The sequence below is a fragment of the Oncorhynchus gorbuscha genome, linkage group LG11 (assembly GCF_021184085.1).
Source record: "Oncorhynchus gorbuscha isolate QuinsamMale2020 ecotype Even-year linkage group LG11, OgorEven_v1.0, whole genome shotgun sequence".
Classification (NCBI taxonomy): Eukaryota; Metazoa; Chordata; class Actinopteri; order Salmoniformes; family Salmonidae; genus Oncorhynchus; species Oncorhynchus gorbuscha.
Genome location: NC_060183.1, coordinates 71,166,153 through 71,190,228, shown reverse-complemented (window position 1 = coordinate 71,190,228; position 24,076 = coordinate 71,166,153). Strand labels below are relative to the sequence as shown.

The following is a 24,076-nucleotide window of genomic DNA, read 5'->3' as shown; positions in this document are numbered from 1 at the left end:
AACCAACACAAACTTTAATGCGAGGTACGGTTAGTTATGGATACCAAGCCAGCTAAGTAATCAAACCAAACTATTAACTTACATCACCCGTTAACTATCCAAACAGGCATTTGACAATTTGATGTAACGTTACACAAGGCCAGTATCCCCTTGTCTATGCGAATTGACTGCAAGAGGGCAGGCACCGTAGTTAGCAAAACGGGCTGAAGCGAGGTTAGGCCTACTACTTGGTTGTCCATCTAGTCTTTTACTAGTCTTGTACACTACCCGCCACAAGCGTGAAGCGGTTTATACGTGCATACACTACATTTCAGCCGCACAGTCGGACTCCCGAATACATTAATTAAAATGCTGTACTAGGAGGTCCCGTGTGGATAACGTCACCGGCAATATCACTGCCAATTCATGAGTTATCCGATAAAACAGCTAAATATTACCACACCATTCAAATATAAAATTGGTGCTTGTGTTATGTATACCATATTACTATACCGTTTATCAGATATCACAGCTTTAGAAAGAAGATGACGAGGGATGAAAACATCTAGATTTCCCCCCGAAATAAAATACCCGTACACTCACCATGTTGGATCAGACAGAAAGGAAGATCCATGGATTGTGGGTAATTTAAGTACCGCGAGACATTTATGTGACGTCATAAACAATCGACGACAGTGGTGATTTTGAACGGGATGTGCACCTTTCTATTTTTATAAATAATACTTTTCAACAATGTATTAGGAGGTAGGTGATGTTTTATAATTGATATAGAACTGTATATACCATGCACAAATAGATGACCTCAGTATTGACGATTTGTGGTTGAGTTAATCGATTTCTCTTCATTTCTGCAAGTAGCAGTAGCGGTGGGTGCGTGGGTAAAATCACTGGCGAAGCCAGAAAAAACCTGATTACAACCTAAGCGTTGTGATAATTGCGTTGTTTGCTCTAAAAAAATAGTGTTAGTTAATATGCCTTGCACCCGTGATATACAGGTCTAAAGGCCGAGACAATAAGAAGACACGGTGGCAGAATAAATTCAACCACACCTTTATCACAAAACTGGAGCGCAACCTCTGTCCGGTGAAGTACACAAAGCATATTGCACGTTACAAACGCATTCGTGAAAGTAGAAAAACATGTTGACTCACCCTACTTGTAGAGGAAGCTTATGAACATCCGCCTCTCTTTCATGTTGGCGAAACTGTCTATCACGCTGTCATACAGTACAGGCATTTATTTTTGGTTATCTTAGGCTACTTGGCTAAAATGCTAGCTCGCTTGTCTGACTTACTTTCATGTGAAACGTTAGCTAGTTAACATTAGCCTTCTATCCTCTCAGGCCAGGAACACAACAACGAGTTATCCGAGTTAGAGGTCGATCGATTATGATTTCTTAACGCAAACTCGTACATCGCCTTGGTCCGTACAATTGCCCTTATTCTTGCGCCCCAAAAAGTCATATTTATTTTATTTCACCTTTATTTAACCAGGTAGGCAAGTTGAGAACAAGTTCTCATTTACAATTTCGACTTGGCCAAGATAAAGCAAAGCAGTTCAACACATACAACGACATGGAGTAAAACAAACATACAGTCAATAATACAGTATAAACAAGTCTATATGCGATGTGAGCAAATGAGGTGAGATAAGGAAGGTAAAGGCAAAAAAAGGCCATGGTGGCAAAGTAAATACAATATAGCAAGTAAAACACTGGAATGGTAGATTTGCAGTGGAAGGATGTGCAAAGTATAAATACAAATAATTGGGGCAAAGGAGCAAATTAAATACAGTAGGGAAAGAGGTAGTTGTTTGGGCTAAATTATAGGTGGGCTATGTACAGGTGCAGTAATCTGTGAGCTGCTCTGACAGTTGGCGCTTAAAGCTAGTGTTTCCAGTTTCATAGATTTTTGTAGTTCGTTCCAGTCATTGGCAGCAGAGAACTGGAAGGAGAGGCGGCCAAAGAAATAATAGGTTTTGGGGGTGACCAGAGAGATATACCTGCTGCAGCGCGTGCTACAGGTGGGTGATGCTATGGTGACCAGTGAGCTGAGAAGGGGGGACTTTACCTAGCAGGGTCTTATAGATGACATGAAGCCAGTGGGTTTGTCGATGAGTATGAAGCGAGGGCCAGCCAACGAGAGCGTACCGGTTCAATGGTGGGTAGTATATGGGGCTTTGTTGACAAAACGGATTGCACTGTAATAGACTGCATCCAATTTGTTGAGTAGGGTATTGGAGGCTATTTTGTAAATGACATGGCCAAAGTTGAGGTTTGGTAGGATGGTCAATTTTACAAGGGTATGTTTGGCAGCATGAGTGAATGATGCTTTGTTACGAACTAGGAAGCCAATTCTAGATTTAACTTTGGATTGGAGATGTTTGATGTGGGTCTGGAAGGAGAGTTCACAGTCTAACCTGACACCTAGGTATTTGTAGTTGTCCACGTATTCTAAGTCAGAGCCATCCAGAGTAGTGATGTTGGACAGGCGGGCAGGTGCAGGCAGCGATCGGTTGAAGAGCATGCATTTAGTTTTACTTATATTTAAGAGCAATTGGAGGCCACGTAAGGAGAGTTGTATGGCATTGAAGCTTGCCTGGAGGGTTGTTAACACAGTGTCCAAAGAAGGGCCGGAAGTATACAGAATGGTGTCGTCTGCGTAGAGGTGGATCAGAGACTCACCAGCAGCAAGAGCGACATCATCGATGTATACAGAGAAGAGAGTTGGTCCAAGAATTGAACCCTGTGGCACCCCCATAGAGACTGCCAGAGGTCTGGACAGCAGACCCTCCGATTTGATACACTGAACTCTATCAGAGAAGTAGTTGGTGAACCAGACGAGGCAATCATTTGAGAAACCAAGGCTGTCGAGTCTGCCGATGAGGATGTGGTGATTGACAGAGTCAAAAGCCTTGGCCAGATCAATGAATACGGCTGCACAGTAATGTTTCTTATCGATGGCGGTTAAGATATCGTTTAGGACCTTGAGCGTGGCTGAGCTGCACCCATGATCAGCTTTGAAACCAGATTGCATAGCAGAGCAGGTATGGTGAGATTCGAAATGGTCGGTAATCTGTTTGTTGACTTGGCTTTCGAAGACCTTAGAAAGGCAGGGTAGGATAGTTATAGGTCTGTAGCAGTTTGGGTCAAGAGTGTCCCCCCCCCTTTGAAGAGGGGGATGACCGCAGCGGCTTTCCAATCATTGGGAATCTCAGATGACACGAAAGAGAGGTTGAACAGGCTTGTAATAGGGGTGGCAACAATTTCGGCAGATCATTTTAGAAAGAAAGGGTCCAGATTGTCTAGCCCGGCTGATTTGTAGGGGTCCAGATTTTGCAGCTCTTTCAGAACATCAGCTGACTGGATTTGGGCGGAGGAGAAATAGGGAAGGGTTGGGCGAGTTGGTAGGAGTAGCCAGATGGAAAGCATGGCCAGCCGTAGAAAAATGCTTATTGAAATTCTCAATTATAGTGGATTTATCAGTGGTGACAGTGTTTCCTATCTTCAGTGCAGTGGGCAGCTGGGAGGAGGTGTTCTTATTCTCCATGGACTTTACAGTGTCCCAGAACTTTTTTGAGTTAGTGTTGCAGGAAGCACATTTCTGCTTGAAAAAGCTAGCCTTGGCTTTTCTAACTGCCTGAGTATAATGGTTTCTAGCTTCCCTGAACAGCTGCATATGCTAATGCATAACGCCATAGGATGTTTTTGTGTTGGTTAAGGGCAGTCAGGTCTGGGGAGAACCAAGGGATATATCTGTTCCTGGTTCTAAATTTATTGAATGGGACATGCTTATTTAAGATGGTTAGGAAGGCATTTAAAAAAAATAACCAGGCATCCTCTACTGACGGAATGAGATCAATATCCATCCAGGTCCCCCGGCCAGGTCGATTAGAAAGGCCTGCTCGCTGAAGTGTTTCAGGGAGCGTTTGACAGTGATGAGTGGAGGTCGTTTGACCGCTGACCCATTACGGATGCAGGCAATGAGGCAGTGATCGCTGAGTTCTTGGTTGAAGACAGCAGAGGTGTATTTAGAGGGCCAGTTGGTTTGGATGATATCTATGCGGGTGCCGTGTTTAATGCTTTGGGGTGGTACCTGGTAGGTTCATTGATAATTTGTGTGAGATTGAGGGCATCAAGCTTAGATTGTAGGATGGCTAGGGTGTTAAGCATGTTCCAGTTTAGGTCGCCTAGCAGCATACTTCCAGATCAACTGTAATGTCAATACCATTTTAAAGCACAATTTATCCCTTTTCCAACACAATCAATTACATGACCTAAACCCTGCACGTTTCTGCATAATTCAAGCAGGCAATGAGCCCGTCAGGTCTTTTTAAAAATGGCGGGTGTGGACTCAAAACTAATGCGTGATAGTGAGAAGGAGAGATGTTGTGTGGGAAAATTGCTTTTTTTCACTCGATTTGTCCAACGTATCACCTTATCGCCTCTAAAATGTAAATAAAACACTATAAAGAGTTCATATAATGTGTCATTTACATACCTATTTGAAGGTTTGTGTCGAATTTGAATCAGGTTTTTAGGGCGGTGCTAAAGTGATCTTAGAAGTAAACAGCTACTTTGAGAATGATGATCGCATGTCCTTTTCTTGTTTTTAAAGTATGATAGAAGTGCTACACCTGGTGAAGAGAGATTGTAAGACAGAAATAGTTTCTTTATGCGTGCTGTACATTACGACATGACACGTCAAGATGTCACGGAAGGTCAGTTTTTTTCAACTTTTCTCCAATACTATAGATCCATTACCATGTCGATCAACGCTTGAATAGAAACCTAGTTCATACCCCCGATTTTGACGTCAACACAGTCGTTACAGTCCCATTAGATTTCTTTGTAGCCTCGTTTCAATGTTGCGGTTGCGCACATTTGTACGGAATGAGGTGAGTTTACGTTACCGATTATTGGAGGACCAAAAAAAAGCTGATACCGATTAATTGGCCAATTTGTATGTATTTATTTGTAATAATGACAATTACAACAATACTGAATGAACACTTATTTTGACTTGATATAATACATCAATAAATATCTATTTAGCCTCAAATAAATAATGAAACATGTTCAATTTGGTTTAAATAATGCAAAAACAAAGTGTTGGAGAAGAAAGTAAAAGTGCAATATGTGCTATGTAAGAAAGCTAACGTTTAAATTCCTTGCTCAGAACATGAGAACATATGAAAGCTGGTGGTCTTCAATATTCCCAGGTAAGAAGTTTTAGGTTGTAGTTATTATAGGACTATTTCTCTCTATACCATTTGTATTTCATATACCTTTGACTATTGGATGTTCTTATAGGCACTTTAGTATTGCCAGTGTAACAGTATAGCTTCCGTCCCTCTCCTTGCTCCTACTTGAGCTCGAACCAGGAACACATCGACAACAGCCATCCTCGAAGCAGCGTTACCCATGCAGAGCAAGGGGAGCAACCACTCCAATTCTCAGAGCGAGTGACATTTGAAACGCTATTAGCGCGCACCCCTCTAACTAGCTAGCCATTTCACATCGGTTAACCAGCCTAATCTCGGGAGTTGATAGGCTTGAAGTCATAATCAGCGCAATGCTTGAAGCATTGCGAAGAGCTGCTGGCAAAACGCACGAAAGTGCTGTTTGAATGAATGCTTACGAGCCTGCTGGTGCCTAGCATCGCTCAGTCAGACTGCTCTATCAAATCATAGACTTAATTATAATATAATAACACAAAGAAATACGAGCCGTAGGTCATTAATATGGTCGAATCCGGAAACTATCATCTCGAAACAAGATGTTTATTCTTTCAGTGAAATACGTAACCGTTACGTATTTTATCTAATGGGTGGCATCCATAAGTCTAAATATTCCTGTTACATTGCACAACCTTCAATGTTATGTCATAATTACGTAAAATTCTGGCAAATTATGCGGCCGACCTGTTGCATATTCACTGACTCTGTGTGCAATGAATGCAAGAGAAGTGACACAATTTCGCCTGGTTAATATTGCCTGCTAATCTGGATTTCTTTTAGCTAAATATGCAGGTTTAAAAATATAAACTTCTGTGTATTGATTTTAAGAAAGGCATTTATGTTTATGGTTATGTACACGTTGGAGCAAGTTCAGTCCTTTTTCACGAATACGCACCACATCGATTATATACAACGCAGGACACGCTAGATAAACTAGTAATATCATCAACCATGTGTAGTTAACTAGTGATTATGATTGATTGATTGATTGTTTTTTATAAGATAAGTTTAATGCTAGCTAGCAACTTACCTTGGCTTGCTGCATTCGCGTAACAGGCATGTTCCTCGCGGAGTGCAATGAGAGGCAGGTGGTTAGAGCATTGGACTAGTTAACTGTAAGGTTGCAAGATTGAATCCCCGAGCTGACAAGGTAAACACTTGAAACACTTGAAATCGGCCCTAATTAATCGGCCATTCCGATTTAATCGGTCGACCTCTAATCCGAGTTATCCCATAAAACAGCTAAATATTACTACACCATATAAAATTAGTGCTTGTGTTATGTATACCATATTACTATAACTTTTGAATTAATGGTTGGATCAGAATCAAATCCCTATCTCCACCCATGCCTAATATAGGAAAGGGACCATTTTAGCTAGCTAGCCACTGGAAGACAAAAACACAACTAGTAGACGCGAATTGACAGCAGTGACGTGAAATACAAACTGGCTTCCCTTGACCCTTTATTTTGGTGCACCAGGACTATTCACAGTTGAGCTCACTCAGTTTAGGTCAATGCTGATTGGCTATTATTTTGTCTTTTTTTTTTATTAACCAAATGCTCGCTGGCTTCCCTTGCATTGAATGCTACTGGCCAGACAGGGGCACTGTTTTGCTTTCTCCGGTGAGGTACAGTACATTCAGCCTCTTGCGAATTGAAGGAAAATTATGAAACACAGAGAGACAAAAGACTATCCTCACACTCCGGTACAATAGGTGGCAGTGTATGCACCTAAAAATTGGAATGTGATCCGCCAAACCAATCCCAAAGAAGACGAAGAAGTCAAGACATTGCATTTGATGATGCGCGCTAGCAATGCCATGCCGTTTTATTTTGCTGTCTAACTACAGTATAACGTGGGGGTATTTTGAATGTTATGTATCTCCTTTATTTGCTTTTAGGGGTTTGTTTACATTCCTGAATACAATGGCCAATCAAAGAGCGCTCCCTCAAAGCAAGGAGAGTCTTCTTCAGAACTACAACAAAAGACTGAAGGATGATATCAGGTCCATTCTAGATAACCTCACGGAAATCATAAAAACTGCAAAGGTATCTGTAACGTTGTGTGTGTGTGTGTGTGTGTGTGTGTGTGTGTGTGTGTGTGTGTGTGTGTGTGTGTGTGTGTGTGTGTGTGTGTGTGTGTGTGTGTGTGTGTGTGTGTGTGTGTGTGTGTGTGTGTGTGTGTGTGTGTGTGTGTGTGTGTGTGAGATCATGCGATCACATTTGAGTGTGTGCGACTGTGTGTTTTTCTATGTGAGCGAAAGAGAGAAACAGACAAAGGAGTTTTTTCCTAATGTTTTTTTTTACTGAAAGAATGACGGTTTAACCCATAAAGTCATTCTATCTCTTCTGTTCAACCAAAATGTGTTGTGTTGTTTTGCTCCAGGTAGAGGACGAGACACAGGTCTCTCGGGCTACACAGGCTGAGCAGGACCACTATGAGATGCACGTCAGAGCAGCCAACATTGTAAGTACATGCCAGCAAGACTCCCTAGAGACTAGGAGAGCTTTCCTTCAACTTTAAACCCCTTGCTTAGGGAACTTAATGGTTGAGTTGGAATTCAATCCTGGGTCATGTTAATTTGGGCCTGCAATGGAAACGATTTGAAAACATTTTGGAACAGAAAAGTCAAATGAGCGTTTCTTATTCAACAATTTCAGGTAGTCCCACCCTGTTTCAGTCTGTTTCTTCCACATTTGTTGCATAATGAACATGACCCTGTATTGAGTGCATGTTACAAGGCAAAAGCACCAGTGATAATCCCAGTGGTTTGTTGTTGTGTCTGAAGGTGCGTGCGGGCGAGTCCCTGATGAAGCTAGTGTCGGACCTGAAACAGTTCCTGATCCTCAACGACTTCCCTTCGGTCAACGAGGCCATCAGCCTGCAGAACCAGCAGCTGCGCTCGCTGCAGGAAGAGTGCGACAAGAAGCTCACCTCGCTCCGTGACGAGATCGCCATCGACCTGTACGAGCTAGAGGAAGAATATTACTCCTCCAGGTACAAGTAGGCTCATACTGCACAGTCAAGGTTCGGTTGATCCACTCTATCTTGACTTATAGCCCCTAGTCCCCCTCACTGTCGTGCCTTATGAAGGGTTTATCTTACCCCACCACCTCAGTCATCGCCATTAGTCCTTTAGTGTCTCTGTGTATTGCGTCAACTTCAATAGAATATCCAAATGCTGGTTTTAACAGCAAAATAGATGGTTGATCTATGGGCAAATTTATTTTGCAGTACATTCATCATGATGAATCTAATCTCATTTGGTTGAAAATTAAATTATGTGCCTTGTTTGTAATGCCTCTGGAAGTTTTTTTTTATATTTCCGTCATGTATGAAAGATTGTAGGTCTCAACATGGTAAATGTTATACCCAATCATAAGTGTGGTCCTAGTGTACACTATATATACAAAAGTATGTGGACACCCCTTCATATTTGTGGTTTCTGCTATTTCAGCCTCACTTGTTGCTGACAGGTTTATAAAATCGAGCACACCGCCATGCATTCTCCATAGACACACATTGGCAGTAGAATGGCCTTACTCGAGCTCAGTGACTTTCAAAATGGCACCGCCATAGGATTCCAACTTTTTGTTAGTTCATTACATTTCTGCGCTATTAGAGGTGCTCCCTGCCAACTGTAAGTGCTGTTATTGTGAAGTGGAAACGTCTAGGATCAACAACGGCTCAGCCGCAAAGTGGTAGCCACACATGCTCACAGAACGGGACCGCAAGAATGATGAAGTGCGTAGAGCATCTGTCCTCATTTGCAACACTCGCTACCGAGTTCCAAACTGCCTCTGGAAGCAATGTCAGCTTTCCATGGCCGAGCAGCCGCACACAAGCCTAAGATCACCATGCGCGATGCCAAGCGCCGGCTGGAGTGCTGTAAAGTGGATTGGAAGCCGCCATTGGAGTCTGGAGCATTGGAAATGCGTTCTCTGGAGTGATGAATCATGCTTCACCATTCGTCAGTCTGATGAATGAATCTGGGTTTGGTGGATGACAGGAGAACGCTACATGCCCGAATGCATAGTGCCAACTGTAAAGTTTGGTTGAGGAGGAATACTTGTCTGGGGCTGTTTTTCATGGTTTGGGCTAGGCCCCTTAGTTCCAGTGGAGGGAAATCTCAATGCTACAGCATATAATGACATTCTAGACAATTCTGTGCTTCCAACTTTGTGGTAACAGTTTGGGGAAGGCCCTTTCCTGTTTCAGCATCTCAAAGCACCCGTGCACAAAGCGAGGTCCATACAGAAATGGTTTCTTGAGATCGGTGTGGAAGAACTTGACTGGCCTGCACAAAGCCCTGACCTCAACCCAATCGAACCCCTTTGTGATGAATTGGAACGCTGACTGCAAGTCAGGCCTAATCACCCAACATCAGTGCCCGACTTCAGTAATGCTCTTGTGGCTGAATGGAAGCAAGTCCCCGCAGCAATGTTCCAACATCTAGTGGAAAACCTCCCAGAAGAGTGGAAGCTGTTATAGCAGCAAAGGGTGGACCAACTCCATATTAAGGCCCGTGATTTTGGAATGAGATGTTCAACGAGCAGGTGTCCACTTACTGTTGGTCATGTAGTGTATCTAGTTGCTATATTCTTCCTCAGTTGTTTGTAATAGGCTGATGATTGAGAGAACATACAGTTGAAGTCGGAAGTTTACATACACTTAGGTTGAAGTAATTAAAACTCATTTTTCAACCACTCCACAACCACTTTCTTGTTGACAAACTATAGGTTTGGCAAGTTGGTTCGGACATCTACTTTGTGCATGACACAAGTAATTTTTCCAACAATTGTTTACAGACAGATTATTTCACTTATAATTGACTGTATCACAATTCCAGCGGGTCAGAGGTTTACCTACACTAAGTTGACTGTGCCTTTAAACAGCTTGGAAAATTCCAGAAAATTGACATAATTTGAGTCAATTGGAGGTGTACCTGTGGATGTATTTCAAGGCCTACCTTCAAACTCAGTGCCTCTTTGCTTGACATCATGGGAATATCAAAAGAAATCAGCAAAGACCTCAGAAAGAAAATGGTAGACCTCCACAAGTCTGGTTCATCCTTCGGAGCAATTTCCAAATGCCTGAAGGTACCACGTTCATCTTTACAAACAATAGCACGCAAGTATAAACACCATGGGATCATGCAGCCGTCATACCGCTCAGGAAGGAGACGCGTTCTGTCTCCTAGAGATGAACGTATTTTGTTGCGAAATGTGCAAATCAATCCCATAACAACAGCAAAGGACCTTGTGAAGATGCTACATTTACATTTAAGTCATTTAGCAGACGCTCTTATCCAGAGCGACTTACAAATTAGAGGAAACCGGTACAAAAGTATCTATATCCACAGTAAAAAGAGTCCTATATCGACATAACCTGAAAGGCCACTCAGCAAGGAAGAAACCACTGCTCCAAAAAAGCCACACTATGGTTTGCAACTGCACGTGGGGACAAAGATTGTACTTTTTGGAGAAATGTCCTCTTGTCTAATGAAACAAAAATATAATTGTTTGGCCATAATGACCATTGTTATGTCTGGAGGAAAAAGGGGGAGACTTGCAAGCCGAAGAACACCATCCCAACCGTGAAGCACGGGGGTGGCAGCATCATGTTGTGGGGGTGCTTTGCTGCAGGAGGCACTGGTGCACTTCACAAAATGAGGAAGGAAAATTGTGTGGATATTTTGAAGCAACATCTCAAGACATCAGTCACGAAGTTAAAGCTTGGTTGCAAATGGGTCTTCCAAATGGACATTGACCCCACGCATACTTCCAAAGTTGTGGAAAGATGGCTTATGGACAACAAAGTCAAGGTATTGGAGTGGCCATCACAAAGCCCTGACCTCAATCCTATAGAAAATTTGTGGGTAGAACTGAAAAAAGCAAGGATGCCTACAATCCTACGCAGTTACACTAGCTCTGTCAGGAGGAATGGGCCAAAATTCACCCAACTTATTGTGGGAAGCTTGTGGAAGGCTACCCAAAACGTTCACCTAAGTTAAGCAATTTAAAGGCAATGCTACCAAATACTAATTGAGTGTAAGTATATGTAAACTTCTGACCCACTGGGAATGTGATGAAAGAAATAAAAGCTGAAAGAAATTATTCTCTCTATTATTCTGAAATTCACATTCTTAAAATAAAGTGGTGATCCTAACTAGAGGTCGACCGATTAATCGGAATGGCCGAATTTCAAGTTTTCATAACAATCGGTCATCTGCATTTTTGGACACTGATCATGGCCGATTACATTGCACTCCACGAGGAGACTGCGTGACAGGCTGACTACCTGTTATGCGAGTGCAGCAAGGAGCCAAGGTAAGGTGCTAGATATCATTAAATGTATTTTATAAAAACAATCAATCTTAACAATCACTACACAGGTTGATGATATTACTAGTTTATCTAGCTTGTCCTGCGCTGAGTATAATCGATGCGGTGCCTGTTAATTTATCATTAAATCATAGCCTACTTCCCCAAACGGTGAAAAAGTGTATTTGTGAGAAAAAAAAGCACTGTCGTTGCACCAATGTGTACCTAACCATAAACATCAACGCCTTTCTTAAAATCAATACACAAGTATAGATTTTTAAACCTGCATATTTAGTGAATATTGCCTGCTAACATTTAATTTATTTTAACTAGGGAAATTGTGTCACTTATCTTCTGTTCTGTGCTACAGAGTCAGGGTATATGCAGCAGTTTGGGCCGCCTGGCTCGTTGCGAACCGTGTGAAGACCATTTCTTCCTAACAAAGACAGCCAACTTCGCCAAATGGGGGATGATTTAACAAAAGCGCATTTATACATTTACATTTAAGTCATTTAGCAGACGCTCTTATCCAGAGCGACTTACAAATTGGTGCATTCACCTTATGACATCCAGTGGAACAGCCACTTTACAATAGTGCATCTAAATATTTTAAAGGGGGGGGTGAGAAGGATTACTTTATCCTATCCTAGGTATTCCTTAAAGAGGTGGGGTTTCAGGTGTCTCCGGAAGGTGGTGATTGACTCCGCTGTCCTGGCGTCGTGAGGGAGTTTGTTCCACCATTGGGGTGATTATCCAAAACCATTTATGACTGGGAGGTCCATGGGGCAACGCACAATTGGCCTAGCGTCGTCCGGGTTAGGGAGGGTTTGGCCGGTAGGGATATCCTTGTCTCATCGCGCACTAGCGACTCCTGTGGCGGGCCGGGCGCAGTGCGCTCTAACCAGTTCGCCAGGTGCACGGTGTTTCTTCCGACACATTGGTGTGGCTGGCTTCCGGGTTGTATGCGCGCTGTGTTAAGAAGCAGTGCGGTTGGGTTGTGTATCAGAGGACGCATGACGTTCAACCTTCGACTCTCTAGAGCCCGTACAGGAGTTGTAGCGATGAGACAAGATAGTAACTACGAACAATTGTATACCACGAAATTGGGGAGATAAGGGGGTTAAAATTAAATTAAATGTACCTAACCATAAACATCAATGCCTTTCTTAAAATCAATACACAGAGGTATATTTTTTTTAAACCTGCATATTTCATTAAAATAAATCCACGTTAGCAGGCAATATTAAACTAGGGAAATTGTGCCATTTCTCTTGCGTTCATTGCACGCAGAGTCAGGGTATATGCAACAGTTTGGGTCGCCTGGCGTTGCGAACTAATTTGCCAGAATTTTGCGTAATTATGACATAACATGGAATGTTGTGCAATGTTACAGGAATATTTAGACAGATGGATGCCACCCATTAGATAAAATACGGAACGGTTCCGTATTTCACTGAAAGAATAAACGTTTTGTTTTCGAAATGATAGTTTTCGGATTTGACTATATTAATGACATACGGCTCGTATTTCTGTGTGATATTATGTTATAATTAGGTCTATGATTTGATATTTGATAGAGCAGTCTGACTGAGCGGTGGTAGGCAGCAGCAGGCTCGTAAGCATTCATTCAAACAGCACTTTCGTGCGCTTGCCAGCAGCTCTTCGCTGTGCTTCAAGCATTGCGCTGTTTATAACTCCCGAGATTAGGCTGTTGTAACTGATGTGAAATGGCTAGCTCGTTAGCGGGGTGCTCGGTAATAGCATTTAAATCGGTGACGATACTCTCTGAGACCTTGAAGTAGTTGTTACCCTTGCTCTGCAAGGGCGGTGGCTTTTGTGGAGCGATGGGTAACGATGCTTCGAGGGTGACAATTGTCGATGTGTTGTTCCTCGGGCGATGAGAGGGACGGAAGCTATACTGTTTACACTGGCAATACTAAAGTGCCTATAAGAACATCCAATAGTCAAAGGTATATGAAATACAAATGGTATAGAGAGAAATATTCCTATAATAACTACAACCTAAAACTTCTTACCTGGGAATATTGAAGACTCATGTTAAAAGGAACCACCAGCTTTCATATGTTCTCATGTTCTGAGCAAGGAACGTAAACGTTAGCTTTCTTACATGGCACATTCTTACTCTCTTCTCCAACACTTTGTTTTTGCATTATTTAAACCAAATTGAACATGTTTCATTATTTATTTGAGGCTAAATTTATTTTATTGATGTATTATATTTAGTTAAAATAAGTGTCCATTCAGTATTGTTGTAATTGTCATTATTACGAATAAATAGAAAATAAAAATCAGCCGATTAATCGTTATCTGCTTTTTTTTGGTCCTCCAATAATCGATTTCCATAATCGGTCGACCTCTAATCCTAACTGACCTAAAATAGGGAATTTTTAATAGGATTAAATGTCAGGAATTGTGAATAACTGAGTTGAAATGTATTTGGCTAAGGTTTATGCAAACTTCCTACTTCAACTGTATACCGTTTATAGGTATCTAGTTAACACATTCTTAAGCTTTACAGTCAGTATTTGTGGACTGGTGAGTGGGTGTAGTTGTGTGCTGAAATGTGGATAAGATCCTTTAGTAAACTATTCAATCATGTAATTGAAAGATTTGTGTTAACTCAGAGCAAACGGCTCAGGAAGGGAAATGTAAGAAAAAACATGTTTTAAAAACGCTTTCATTGCAAAATACTTGGAATCTAATGAAGGAAAAACTATGCTTTAATTACAAAATCACTGTAAGATCATTTCTACAAGCAAAAGTATTATGCATTTATAACCCTAATTATAAATTGTGAACATATAGGTCCATTAACCAACACACAGGCATTTGTGTTATTTATTTTCTATTGAATGGTTTTATACTGGAAAGTGCTAGACAAATCTAATCTCTATGAGGGTTCCAGAAACTTTGCATTGAACAGAATCCAGTGTTGTATCTGACAATTGACCAAGCCAGTAACCGTGCAAACTGTGTTCACAAAGCATGCACACACATCAACTATGGCAATATGTATTTAGTCTGTGTCCGTCACCTGCATAGACCAATGATGTATATAAACCCTGGATTGCTGATGCAATCTATTGACCATTGAGAGGCTTTGAAGAAACCGGTCGGCCATATTTGCACTGCCCAGTAGGAGCAGTCCTCCATAGGAATGAATGGAATTCTACAGTGTTTAAATTACATTTTCAAGGACAAAATCGCATGTATTTAAGTGTTTGTGTTGTTGTAGTTGCGACAGTAACATTAGTAATCTCCCAAAATTATACTTTGTAAGGAAAAAAATAGCTCACAATATAATGTAAACGTATGCATTAAGGTATCTGTAATAGAATACATGTGGCAAAAACAAATGTAGACATTAATAAATGCATTTATTTATATTCCATTTTTTACACTGGTGGGGGGGCATGTCAAGATGGCGGCACGGTGGCTTCAACACAGCGCCCTCTATTGGTCATATAGTGTGTGTGTATGTATATATATATATATCATTGGCATAGACCAAGTATTTTATCTTTATAAACACTGAAAAATAAACTAGAGACAAAACAATGTAATTTTCTGTCTAATTTTTTTAACTGTGAGAAATCTAGCTGTCTCTAGATGCTGCTTTTCAGCATGCAAGGTGTTGTATCCCCTTTTTTTCCTGTGCATTTCCTGTTCTTTGCCCTGCATCAGGATCTAATGCACTTCTGGGGGTAAGATTACACAGCTAGGTGATACAAACTAGGGTTGTCACGACACCAGTATTGTGATACTACGATACTTGATTTTCCTTGGCAAAAAGGAAAACACAAAGCAGACTAAACTCCTTGATCCTTCAAAAACCAACTGTATGTATGACATATAGTGTACTTTAGCTTGGAAAAGAAACATGGGATTCTGGGTGACAACATCAGGCTGCTGGTTTCTGACATTAGGACTGTTTTCCTCAGGAAATTCAGTACGCCTCATGTTTTGTTTTGATTCCTTCCCACGATACTTCAGAGTATCACATTACTTGAATCGCAACAACCCTAATACCAACAGCTAGTGTATCTAACAGTCAGTTACAGATGACCCAACGTTTACATTTGAGGCATTTAGCAGACGCAATTAGTGTTACATGCCTTTCTCAAGGGCACATCGACAGATTTTTACCTACTCATTGACCCTTTGTTCCAGGTCATGTTTCATTGATTGTGTTGCATTTGGAAATGGAAACAAAACAAGCAATGAATGTGTCCAGTTTACCATCTTTGAGCCTGCATTGCAGCTGTTAATAGCGAAGACGAAGAGGAATGAAAGACTACAGACATTTATTTAGGGAAATGGTCACAGCACCAGACACTAGACCTAGCTGACATTCCCCTGGAATCCTTTTAGAGCTTAAGCTTGTACTTCATACTGCTGTTTCCTGTGCATCATTCCTGTGTCTGTCTCTTTAATGCAGGTGTGTGTCTGTACTCTACCAGATGTGTCAGACACACACCTCTCTTCTCTGTGCTTTGCTGATTCTATGCCCCTCTATGGTTTTTGTTCTGGTAAAGCTACGGTCAGTGGGACAGTACCGACCTGCCCCTGTGTGAGGCCTACTGGCGTTGGGACAGTTGGGCGTCCCCGGACGGGGGCGCCACCTCCGGGTCAGCCCAGGGGGTTGAGGAGGACACAGACGGACCTGCCTCCCAGGAGACCACCCCCAAACACCACCTCAACGGACACGGGACCACCGCCGCAGCAGACAAACCCTAAAGCAGACTACATATAGATGTAGAATGGACCTCTCCCTCCAACACTGTCACTCAGATTCTCAGTGGTACGTAGATTAGTGTTAATGTATCATAGTCTATCCATGTACAGTATGACAAGTCTTCCACGGTCAGTGTGTCTGGTGGAAACTGAAGACCTTTAATGTTTCAATGGTATTCCTCTGTATACTTTAAGATTACAAGGGATCAGTATGATGAACACTGTTGCTAAGCTAACGTTACTCCAACTGCACAAATCACTCATACTTTATTTAATCAATAATGGTAATCCATCTAAGGTTGCTTCTCCGATATTTTATAAATGCTGTAAGCTCTGTAGCAAGGTATCCGACCAAATGGATAGTGTTATTTTTTTCCAATTTAAATTTGGACAAGATTAGAGAATGCTTAATGCAACTAGTGTGAAGACTTAGCTGGCCCAAACAACTTTAAAACTGTGTCTCCTGAAAATCTAACCAAGATTTGTTTTTGCCCTGTCTGTCTAATATCCCCATTACACTTGTTGAGATTTAGTTCGAAAGGCATTTCAGTTACCCCAGTGGCAGAAACATGGTGTATTACTGATGCCAATTTCTTTATTTTGGTTAACTTGTCTAAATGTATGACCATAAGACTGCATGTCATGCAAGTGTATGGATGTTATGTTCTTGGATATCTTTTGTAGCATTGTTTTTGTAATATTGCAATTTCAGTTAGTAAGCTTTTAAATGCATGAAGAATTCAACAAGTGAATAAAACACCATTATAAACTCAAGCCTGTCTCTCATCTTAAAAATAAAATAAAAAATCTGGAACAATCCAAAAACAGTCAGCTATTACTACTGGTTTTGTTCTGACAAATGTCAAAGAGAACATGGTACATTTATTGTAGAAACCAAGGATGGAATGACAAATCATTCAGATGTATGACATTTCACATGCTATTGATAGAATGCACTACATCAATCGAGTCCCAGACAAAACAACAAAAGCTGGAAACAAAAAGCAGAAGGGGCTATTTATACAAATGGGCATAGATGTTTTTTCTAAAGGAAAAACTAAGCCTAGCCCTAGACTAAAAATCATGTTCAATGGAGATTATCCAAATTCCAGTCAAAGGGCAAATCTATCCTCAGTATCTACGGTTCATCTTCTTGAACTTCTCGTAGTGGTAGTCGTCCGTGGCCTTCTCGTTGTTAGGCCTCTTACGATGGTTGGCTGGTTCCACAGCTGGAAGAGACATGGGAGCAGATTGATAGTTAACGTCTCTAATAGGTGTATTCTCTAATATTTCAGCTAAAAATATACAAATGTTTTCATCTCAGATACTGTGTTATGCTATCAGTATTAGCTGTGGCTTCTCTCTAGCAATATGTTTGTATATATCCTCTGGTCTGTAGTGGTTGATGCAGTTGTGTGGATTCTTCTCTTACCCTCTGGTCCTGGTTTCTCTGTGTCACCCACACGAAGAGGCCTGGCCTCTGGCTCCTTTGGTTTGTGTCTGTTGTGGTGTCTCTGTGGGGCGTTCACGTCTTCACGGTAGACTGGAACAAAAGATATTCACACAGTTAAAAGCTGACAGATCAGCATGTGTAAAACAGGTGGATGTGATTTGATGTCATGCTACGGAGTCAAGCCTAGCGGTACTGGTCTGGCCTGGTTAAGCATCCACCACTGTTCGGGTCTGCCCTGTAGTGTGAAGCAGGTGGATGTGATTTGATGTCATGCTACGGAGTCAAGCCTAGCGGTACTGGTCTGGCCTGGTTAAGCATCCACCACTGTTCGGGTCTGCCCTGTAGTGTGAAGCAGGTGGATGTGATTTGATGTCATGCTACGGAGTCAAGCCTAGCGGTACTGGTCTGGCCTGGTTAAGCATCCACCACTGTTCGGGTCTGCCCTGTAGTGTGAAGCAGGTGGATGTGATTTGATGTCATGCTACGGAGTCAAGCCTAGCGGTACTGGGCTGGCCTGGTTAAGCATCCACCACTGTTCGGGTCTGCCCTGTAGTGTGAAGCAGGTGGATGTGATTTGATGTCATGCTACGGAGTCAAGCCTAGCGGTACTGGTCTGGCCTGGTTAAGCATCCACCACTGTTCGGGTCTGCCCTGTAGTGTGAAGCAGGTGGATGTGATTTGATGTCATGCTACGGAGTCAAGCCTAGCGGTACTGGTCTGGCCTGGTTAAGCATCCACCACTGTTCGGGTCTGCCCTGTAGTGTGAAGCAGGTGGATGTGATTTGATGTCATGCTACGGAGTCAAGCCTAGCGGTACTGGTCTGGCCTGGTTAAGCATCCACCACTGTTCGGGTCTGCCCTGTAGTGTGAAGCAGGTGGATGTGATTTGATGTCATGCTACGGAGTCAAGCCTAGCGGTACTGGTCTGGCCTGGTTAAGCATCCACCACTGTTCGGGTCTGCCCTGTAGTGTGAAGCAGGTGGATGTGATTTGATGTCATGCTACGGAGTCAAGCCTAGCGGTACTGGTCTGGCCTGGTTAAGCATCCACCACTGTTCGGGTCTGCCCTGTAGTGTGAAGCAGGTGGATGTGATTTGATGTCATGCTACGGAGTCAAGCCTAGCGGTACTGGTCTGGCCTGGTGAAGCATCCACCACTGTTCGGGTCTGCCCTGTAGTGTGAAGCAGGTATCAGATGACATGAACATAACTCACAGCGGTTGTGCTGGACGTAGTTGACAGCGATGTTGGTGGGGACGAAGGAGGTACCGTTGTCCTTCTTCTTGTTCCTCTGATCCTGTAGCAGCTTGGCCTTGGCCTCCTCTGTGAAGATGATGTTCTTTATCTTAGCACTGAAAAACAAAAATCTGAAATAATGCTCTTTATCTAAGCTTCAAGGTGTGCTAAACAAACACAGCTGTTGTGCAAGGTTTTTAGTCACTGGATTTGTTGTGGTAAGATTACGAGACATTGCTATAGTTGCTACAGACATTAATACAGGTTTAACAAGAGCAAAAAAACAGAACTCCTAGGGGAAACACTCTTGCTGTATTCAGCTGCAGAAACATTGAGACCCTGGCCACTCACTCAATGCCAAGGTCAACTTCGGGGATCCCACTCAGCATCTGATTGGACAACATCTCTTCAGTCTTCTTGGCCGAGTTGACTCGGATGTTCTCCGGCAGCTCGTACAGGAGGTCCTCAGCGTTCTTCACTTTTACCTTCTGCTCCTCCGCTTCCACCAAGCCCTTCTTCTTCTTCAGCTCTGTCTCAATGTACTTCATCCTAGTCGGGGGGAGAACATTTAAAAATATACAGCAAAATATAGAACTTCAATTGTGAACTGAGACATCAGTGAGACCTCATCAGATAAGATGAGAACTCAGCAAAAAAAAATTGCATTTTTCAGAACCCTGTCTTCCAAAGATAATTAGTAAAAATCCACAGATCTTCATTGTAAAGGGTTTAAACACTGCTTCCCATGCGTGTTTAATGAACCACAAACAAAGAACATGCACCTGTGGAACGGTCATTAAGACACTAACAGCTTACAGGCGGTAGACAATTAAGGTCATAGTTCTGAAAACTTAGGACACGAGGCCTTTCTAGACTCTGAAAAACACAAAGAAAGATGCCACGGGTCCCTGCTCATCTGCGTGAACGTGCCTTAGGCATGCTGCAAGGAGACATGAGGACTGCAGATGGGAAGCAATTTATTGCCAGGGCCACGAGTTACACCAGGAATGCACAATCCCTCCATCAGTGCTCAGACTGACCGCAGTAGGCTGAGAGAGGCTGGACTGAGGGCTCACAGCAAAAACTGGCCTGTTGCAGGGCAGGTCCTCATCAGACATCACCGGCAACAACGTCGCCTATGGGCACAAACCCTTCGCTGGACCAGACAGGACTGGCAAAAAGTGCTCTTCACTGACGAGTCGCGGTTTTGTCTCACCAGGGGTGATAGTCGGATTCAAATTTATCGTGTAAGGAATGAGCGTTACACCGAGCCCTGTACTCTGGAGCGGGATCGATTTGGAGGGTCCGTCATGGTCTGGGGCGGTGAGTCACAGCATCATCGTACTGAGCTTGTTGTCATTGCAGGCAATCTCAACGCTGTGCGTTACAGGGAAGACATCCTCCTCCCTCATGTGGTACCCTTCCTGCAAGCTCATCCTGACCTGACCCCCCCCAGTGTAACAGTATAATTTACCAGCATGACAATGCCACCAGGCATATTGCTTGTTCTGTGCGTGATTTCATGCAAGACAGGAATGTCAGTGTTCTGCAATGGCCAATGAAGAGCCTGGATCTCAATCCCATTGAGCACGTCTGGGACCTGTTGGGTCAGAGGGTGAGGGCTCGGGCCATTTCCCACAGAAATGTCCGGGAACTTGCAGGTACCTTGGTGGAAGAGTGGGGTAACATCTCACAGCAAAGAACTGGCAAATCTGGTGTAGTCCATGAGGAGGAAATACACTGCAATACTTAATGCAGATACACCAGATACCGACTGTTTGATTTTGACCCCTCCCTTTGTTCAGATACACATTATTCCATTTATGTTAGTCACATGTCTGTGGTACTTGTTCAGTTTGTCTCAGTTGTTGAATCTTATGGTCATACAAATATTTACACAAGTTTGCTGAAAATAAACGCAGTTGAGAGAGGACATTTTTTTCCCTGAGTTTTAGTTTAATGTATTTTCCGTATGGCGTCAGCTAATGGGGATCTTAATTGGACGAATAAAATGTTTGGTGTGCAGAGGTTTGTTGATAACATACATGTCGGCATCTTCATCTCGTCTGTTGGTCTCGGCAGAGAAAGAGGTGCCCAAATTAAGGTCCCCTGTGTCGTCATCGGTCCTGAAGGTGGAGAAGAGACGTACACCATAAATACTGACAAAAGCTTGGTCTTACATACATTAAAAGCCTCAAACTGGTAGCAATAAAAGCTTACATGTCTCTGGCCCGGTCTTTAACTTTTTTCATGTCAACAACCCCCCCCGTCTTCAATTTAAAAGGGTCATTCTGTTGAGCAATGAAAGTTGAGAAGAATGTAGTTAGTATAAGATGTTTGAAGCAGAAACACAAACACATTCAATGTATCAACAACTGAACAATAACACTATGTAAACATGGGAAAAAAACATACATCACCCCCTTCGTCCAAGCGAAGTTTCTCCCCCTCCAACAATGCGGCCACGCTGAATAGTAAGTTAATCAGAACTTTTCAATTTCGTTAAGGTACAATTTCTCAACTATTAAAGTAATTTTATAATATGCCTATTCTTTTTTAGAATATATGCTAAATTGTACATGCCTCAGTAGGCGCAAGTAACTGTCTTTACTCCATCTTAACACAATAAGCTTGCTCATTTGAGTCTTTGTAAACAAACTATGATTAAAGCTATTATGTCTATCTCATGGACTGAGATAATGATTCAATTTATCCAGCCGCATCCCTTGGCTTTATAGCAGCAAACCAAGTTATGAGCCTGTAATTTGGCTGAAAACCCAATTCAGTCTTTAAAACAAATGTTGATAATCAAATATTATTGCATAGCTATCTGTGATATACACTTCTAGCTAAGTGCAATTAGATTATGTACACAACAGAAACATGCTGTTTAACTGTAAACTTTACCTACCTAACTCCAGTCTGTCTTTTCCGTAAACTCTGAAGTTCTTTAGCTTCGTCCAATTTCGATCTGAGCAGAGAAAAAAAGATTTGACTAGTGTCAATATCAAGAACAGGAAGAACTGCTATCTGGCAATCGAAGTCATTAGCCAACTAGAAGCTAGCTATCATACACGTCGTGGCTAACTAAGGTAAGCTATATTGAAAACGTCTCAAACGTTACCTAACTTCAGCTGTTATCTCGTCTTCCTCTTCATCCGAAGAGCTTTCTCTTCTCCTTCTAAAGTTTTTTCCCGACGGCATTATTGTAAAGTTTTCGAAAGGATGGTAGCAAACGTTGTGTACACGACTTTACAGTGTACGCAGATGCTCTTTTGCCAACAATAATAACACAGGGGACAGATTTCGCTGATGGACCTATGCACCACTTCCCCCCAAACCGGATGTGACGTAATACTTGACGATAATTGTGACGATGGTAAAAGTAAAAAAAATACATATATGAACATATATATTTTTATATGTTTTACTTCTTAACCCTCCTGTTGTCTTCGTTTCTTGTTAATTAATTATGTGTAATTATGTCCAAAATGACCGCAACATTAGTGCTGAAAATAAATATTTTATAATACATATATTATCACCTAATGTTGCCTTAGATCTTTTCATCAACTTAAGTTCTTGTGAACATTACACGTTTTGAACTTCTATTTGGTATTTATGGCCTGTAGGCCTCATTGACCTGAGCTACTACAACTCGTTTTTGAGTAGAAAAAAGCAGAATGTATGGATTATTTTGACTATAACAAATACTCAGATGAAACATATTGTGTTATTTATCACAGACTACTTTGAGTCAAAGTTTAACACGGACTCTTTCCTCCTCACCAGTGTCATGATCAAAGATATGATCAAGAGCCTCACATACAGTATATCGTTTGGTCATTATGCTACCACATAATAAATTGTGAGCAAGGCCTCAAAAAAGCTTTATATACTGTACAAGAGCTGCGATAAAAGTTATATATATTAATGAAACAATGTTGCGATTGTTTGTGAGAATGCCAACAGGTGTGGTTCCCGTGGGGGAAAGGTTCTGTGGGGGTTGCCATGGAAGGGGAGTGAGGTGTGTGTGTGCTCAAACATACATGCATGTGGGGGTCTTGGAGAGGAAGTGTGTCCATCTGATGGATGGGCATGTGTCCGAACTCAATTTTATACAGTAATTGTAGTTTCACCCATTCATTTCTAATGACATGTCATTTTTGACCGGGAACACCACAGGCGTACAAAAGTTAAATAATACACCCAAAATGTAATGAAAATCATCCAAATGTATTTTGTGTGTTCAGATGACAATCAGATTAAATTAACTACATTTTTCAGAGAGAAAACTTGTAAATCGGTCCAATTCGACCGGAACACAGCAGAAGGGTTAAACCTGTGTGCTTGGTTATGCACTTTGCTTAATAGGCATTTTGAATGTACAATTCCACGTCAGTATATGTTTGTACAATTTTAAAACCTTTGTCTCCTGAGTGGTGCAGCGGTCTAAGGCACTGCATCTCAGTGCTTGAAACTTCACTACAGACACCCTGGTTCGGATCCAGGCTCTATCATAACCGGCCGTGATTGGACGGCGCACAGTAGGCACAGCGTCGTCCAAGTTTGGCCGGCATAGGCCGTCATTCTAAATAAGAATTTGTTCTTAAAGTATTGCTACAACTCTTTATAGAAAACAAGGAAGAGTGTTTTTCTATTAGTGAATTTACATTTATGAATATTACATTTAGCCATTACATTTGAGGTATAAAAAATGTCTTCATCTGTTTTTATAGTTACGGAAATTGGCTTCACATTTTATCATTCGATGATGTATCCTTAGCTCAGTTGGTCGCACATGGCGCTTGCAAAGCCAGGGTTGTGGGTTTGATTCATACGGGGGACCAGTACGAAAATGTTTGCACTCGTTACTGTAAATTGCTCTGGATAACACTAAAATGTAAACAAGTCTTCAAGAATATTATTAACTACAAATGTCTTGCCATAATCTCTTTACGTGTAGACAGTGCCAAAATCTCTTTACGTGTAGACAGTGCCATAATCTCTTTACGTGTAGACAGTGCCAAAATCTCTTTACGTGTAGACAGTGCCAAAATCTCTTTA

The 24,076-nt window shown here is 41.9% G+C and overlaps 2 protein-coding genes across 3 annotated transcripts; one reads left to right on the top strand and one right to left on the bottom strand.

Annotated features, from left to right (window-relative positions):
* Positions 1 to 638: 638 nt before the first annotated feature.
* On the top strand, positions 639 to 17,095 carry med22 (mediator complex subunit 22). 2 transcript variants are annotated; one of them, XM_046290317.1, is made up of 5 exons: positions 639 to 744; positions 7,144 to 7,291; positions 7,629 to 7,709; positions 8,032 to 8,240; positions 16,123 to 17,095. In XM_046290317.1, the coding sequence occupies exons 2-5, from the start codon at positions 7,169 to 7,171 to the stop codon at positions 16,322 to 16,324; spliced, it is 615 nt and encodes a 204-aa protein (XP_046146273.1). In that variant the 5' UTR covers positions 639 to 744; positions 7,144 to 7,168; the 3' UTR covers positions 16,325 to 17,095. The 2 variants fall into 2 exon arrangements, with proteins under 2 accessions (XP_046146273.1, XP_046146274.1); XM_046290318.1 differs by lacking the exon at positions 16,123 to 17,095 and having other exon boundaries at positions 8,032 to 8,536.
* A 68-nt stretch (positions 17,096 to 17,163) lies between these two features.
* Positions 17,164 to 22,336, bottom strand: lg11h9orf78 (linkage group 11 C9orf78 homolog). The gene is made up of 9 exons (XM_046290315.1): positions 22,134 to 22,336; positions 21,921 to 21,980; positions 21,425 to 21,476; positions 21,230 to 21,300; positions 21,055 to 21,135; positions 19,361 to 19,558; positions 18,989 to 19,125; positions 17,754 to 17,864; positions 17,164 to 17,550 (listed from the first exon to the last, which is right to left on the bottom strand). Exons 1-9 carry the CDS (start codon positions 22,211 to 22,213, stop codon positions 17,453 to 17,455), a joined length of 888 nt encoding a protein of 295 aa, XP_046146271.1. The 5' UTR covers positions 22,214 to 22,336; the 3' UTR covers positions 17,164 to 17,452.
* Positions 22,337 to 24,076: the final 1,740 nt, after the last annotated feature.

Coding starts and splice junctions, on each gene's coding strand:
- med22 (XM_046290317.1), top strand. CDS start 7,169: ATGGCCAATCAAAGAGCGCTCCCTCAAAGCAAGGAGAGTCTTCTTCAG. Junction 7,292..7,628: donor AAATCATAAAAACTGCAAAG/GTATCTGTAACG, acceptor GTTTTGCTCCAG/GTAGAGGACGAGACACAGGT. Junction 7,710..8,031: donor ACGTCAGAGCAGCCAACATT/GTAAGTACATGC, acceptor TTGTGTCTGAAG/GTGCGTGCGGGCGAGTCCCT.
- lg11h9orf78 (XM_046290315.1), bottom strand. CDS start 22,213: ATGCCGTCGGGAAAAAACTTTAGAAGGAGAAGAGAAAGCTCTTCGGAT. Junction 21,981..22,133: donor GAGATAACAGCTGAAGTTAG/GTAACGTTTGAG, acceptor TTCTCTGCTCAG/ATCGAAATTGGACGAAGCTA. Junction 19,126..19,360: donor GAAGTTGACCTTGGCATTGA/GTGAGTGGCCAG, acceptor TTTGTTTTTCAG/TGCTAAGATAAAGAACATCA.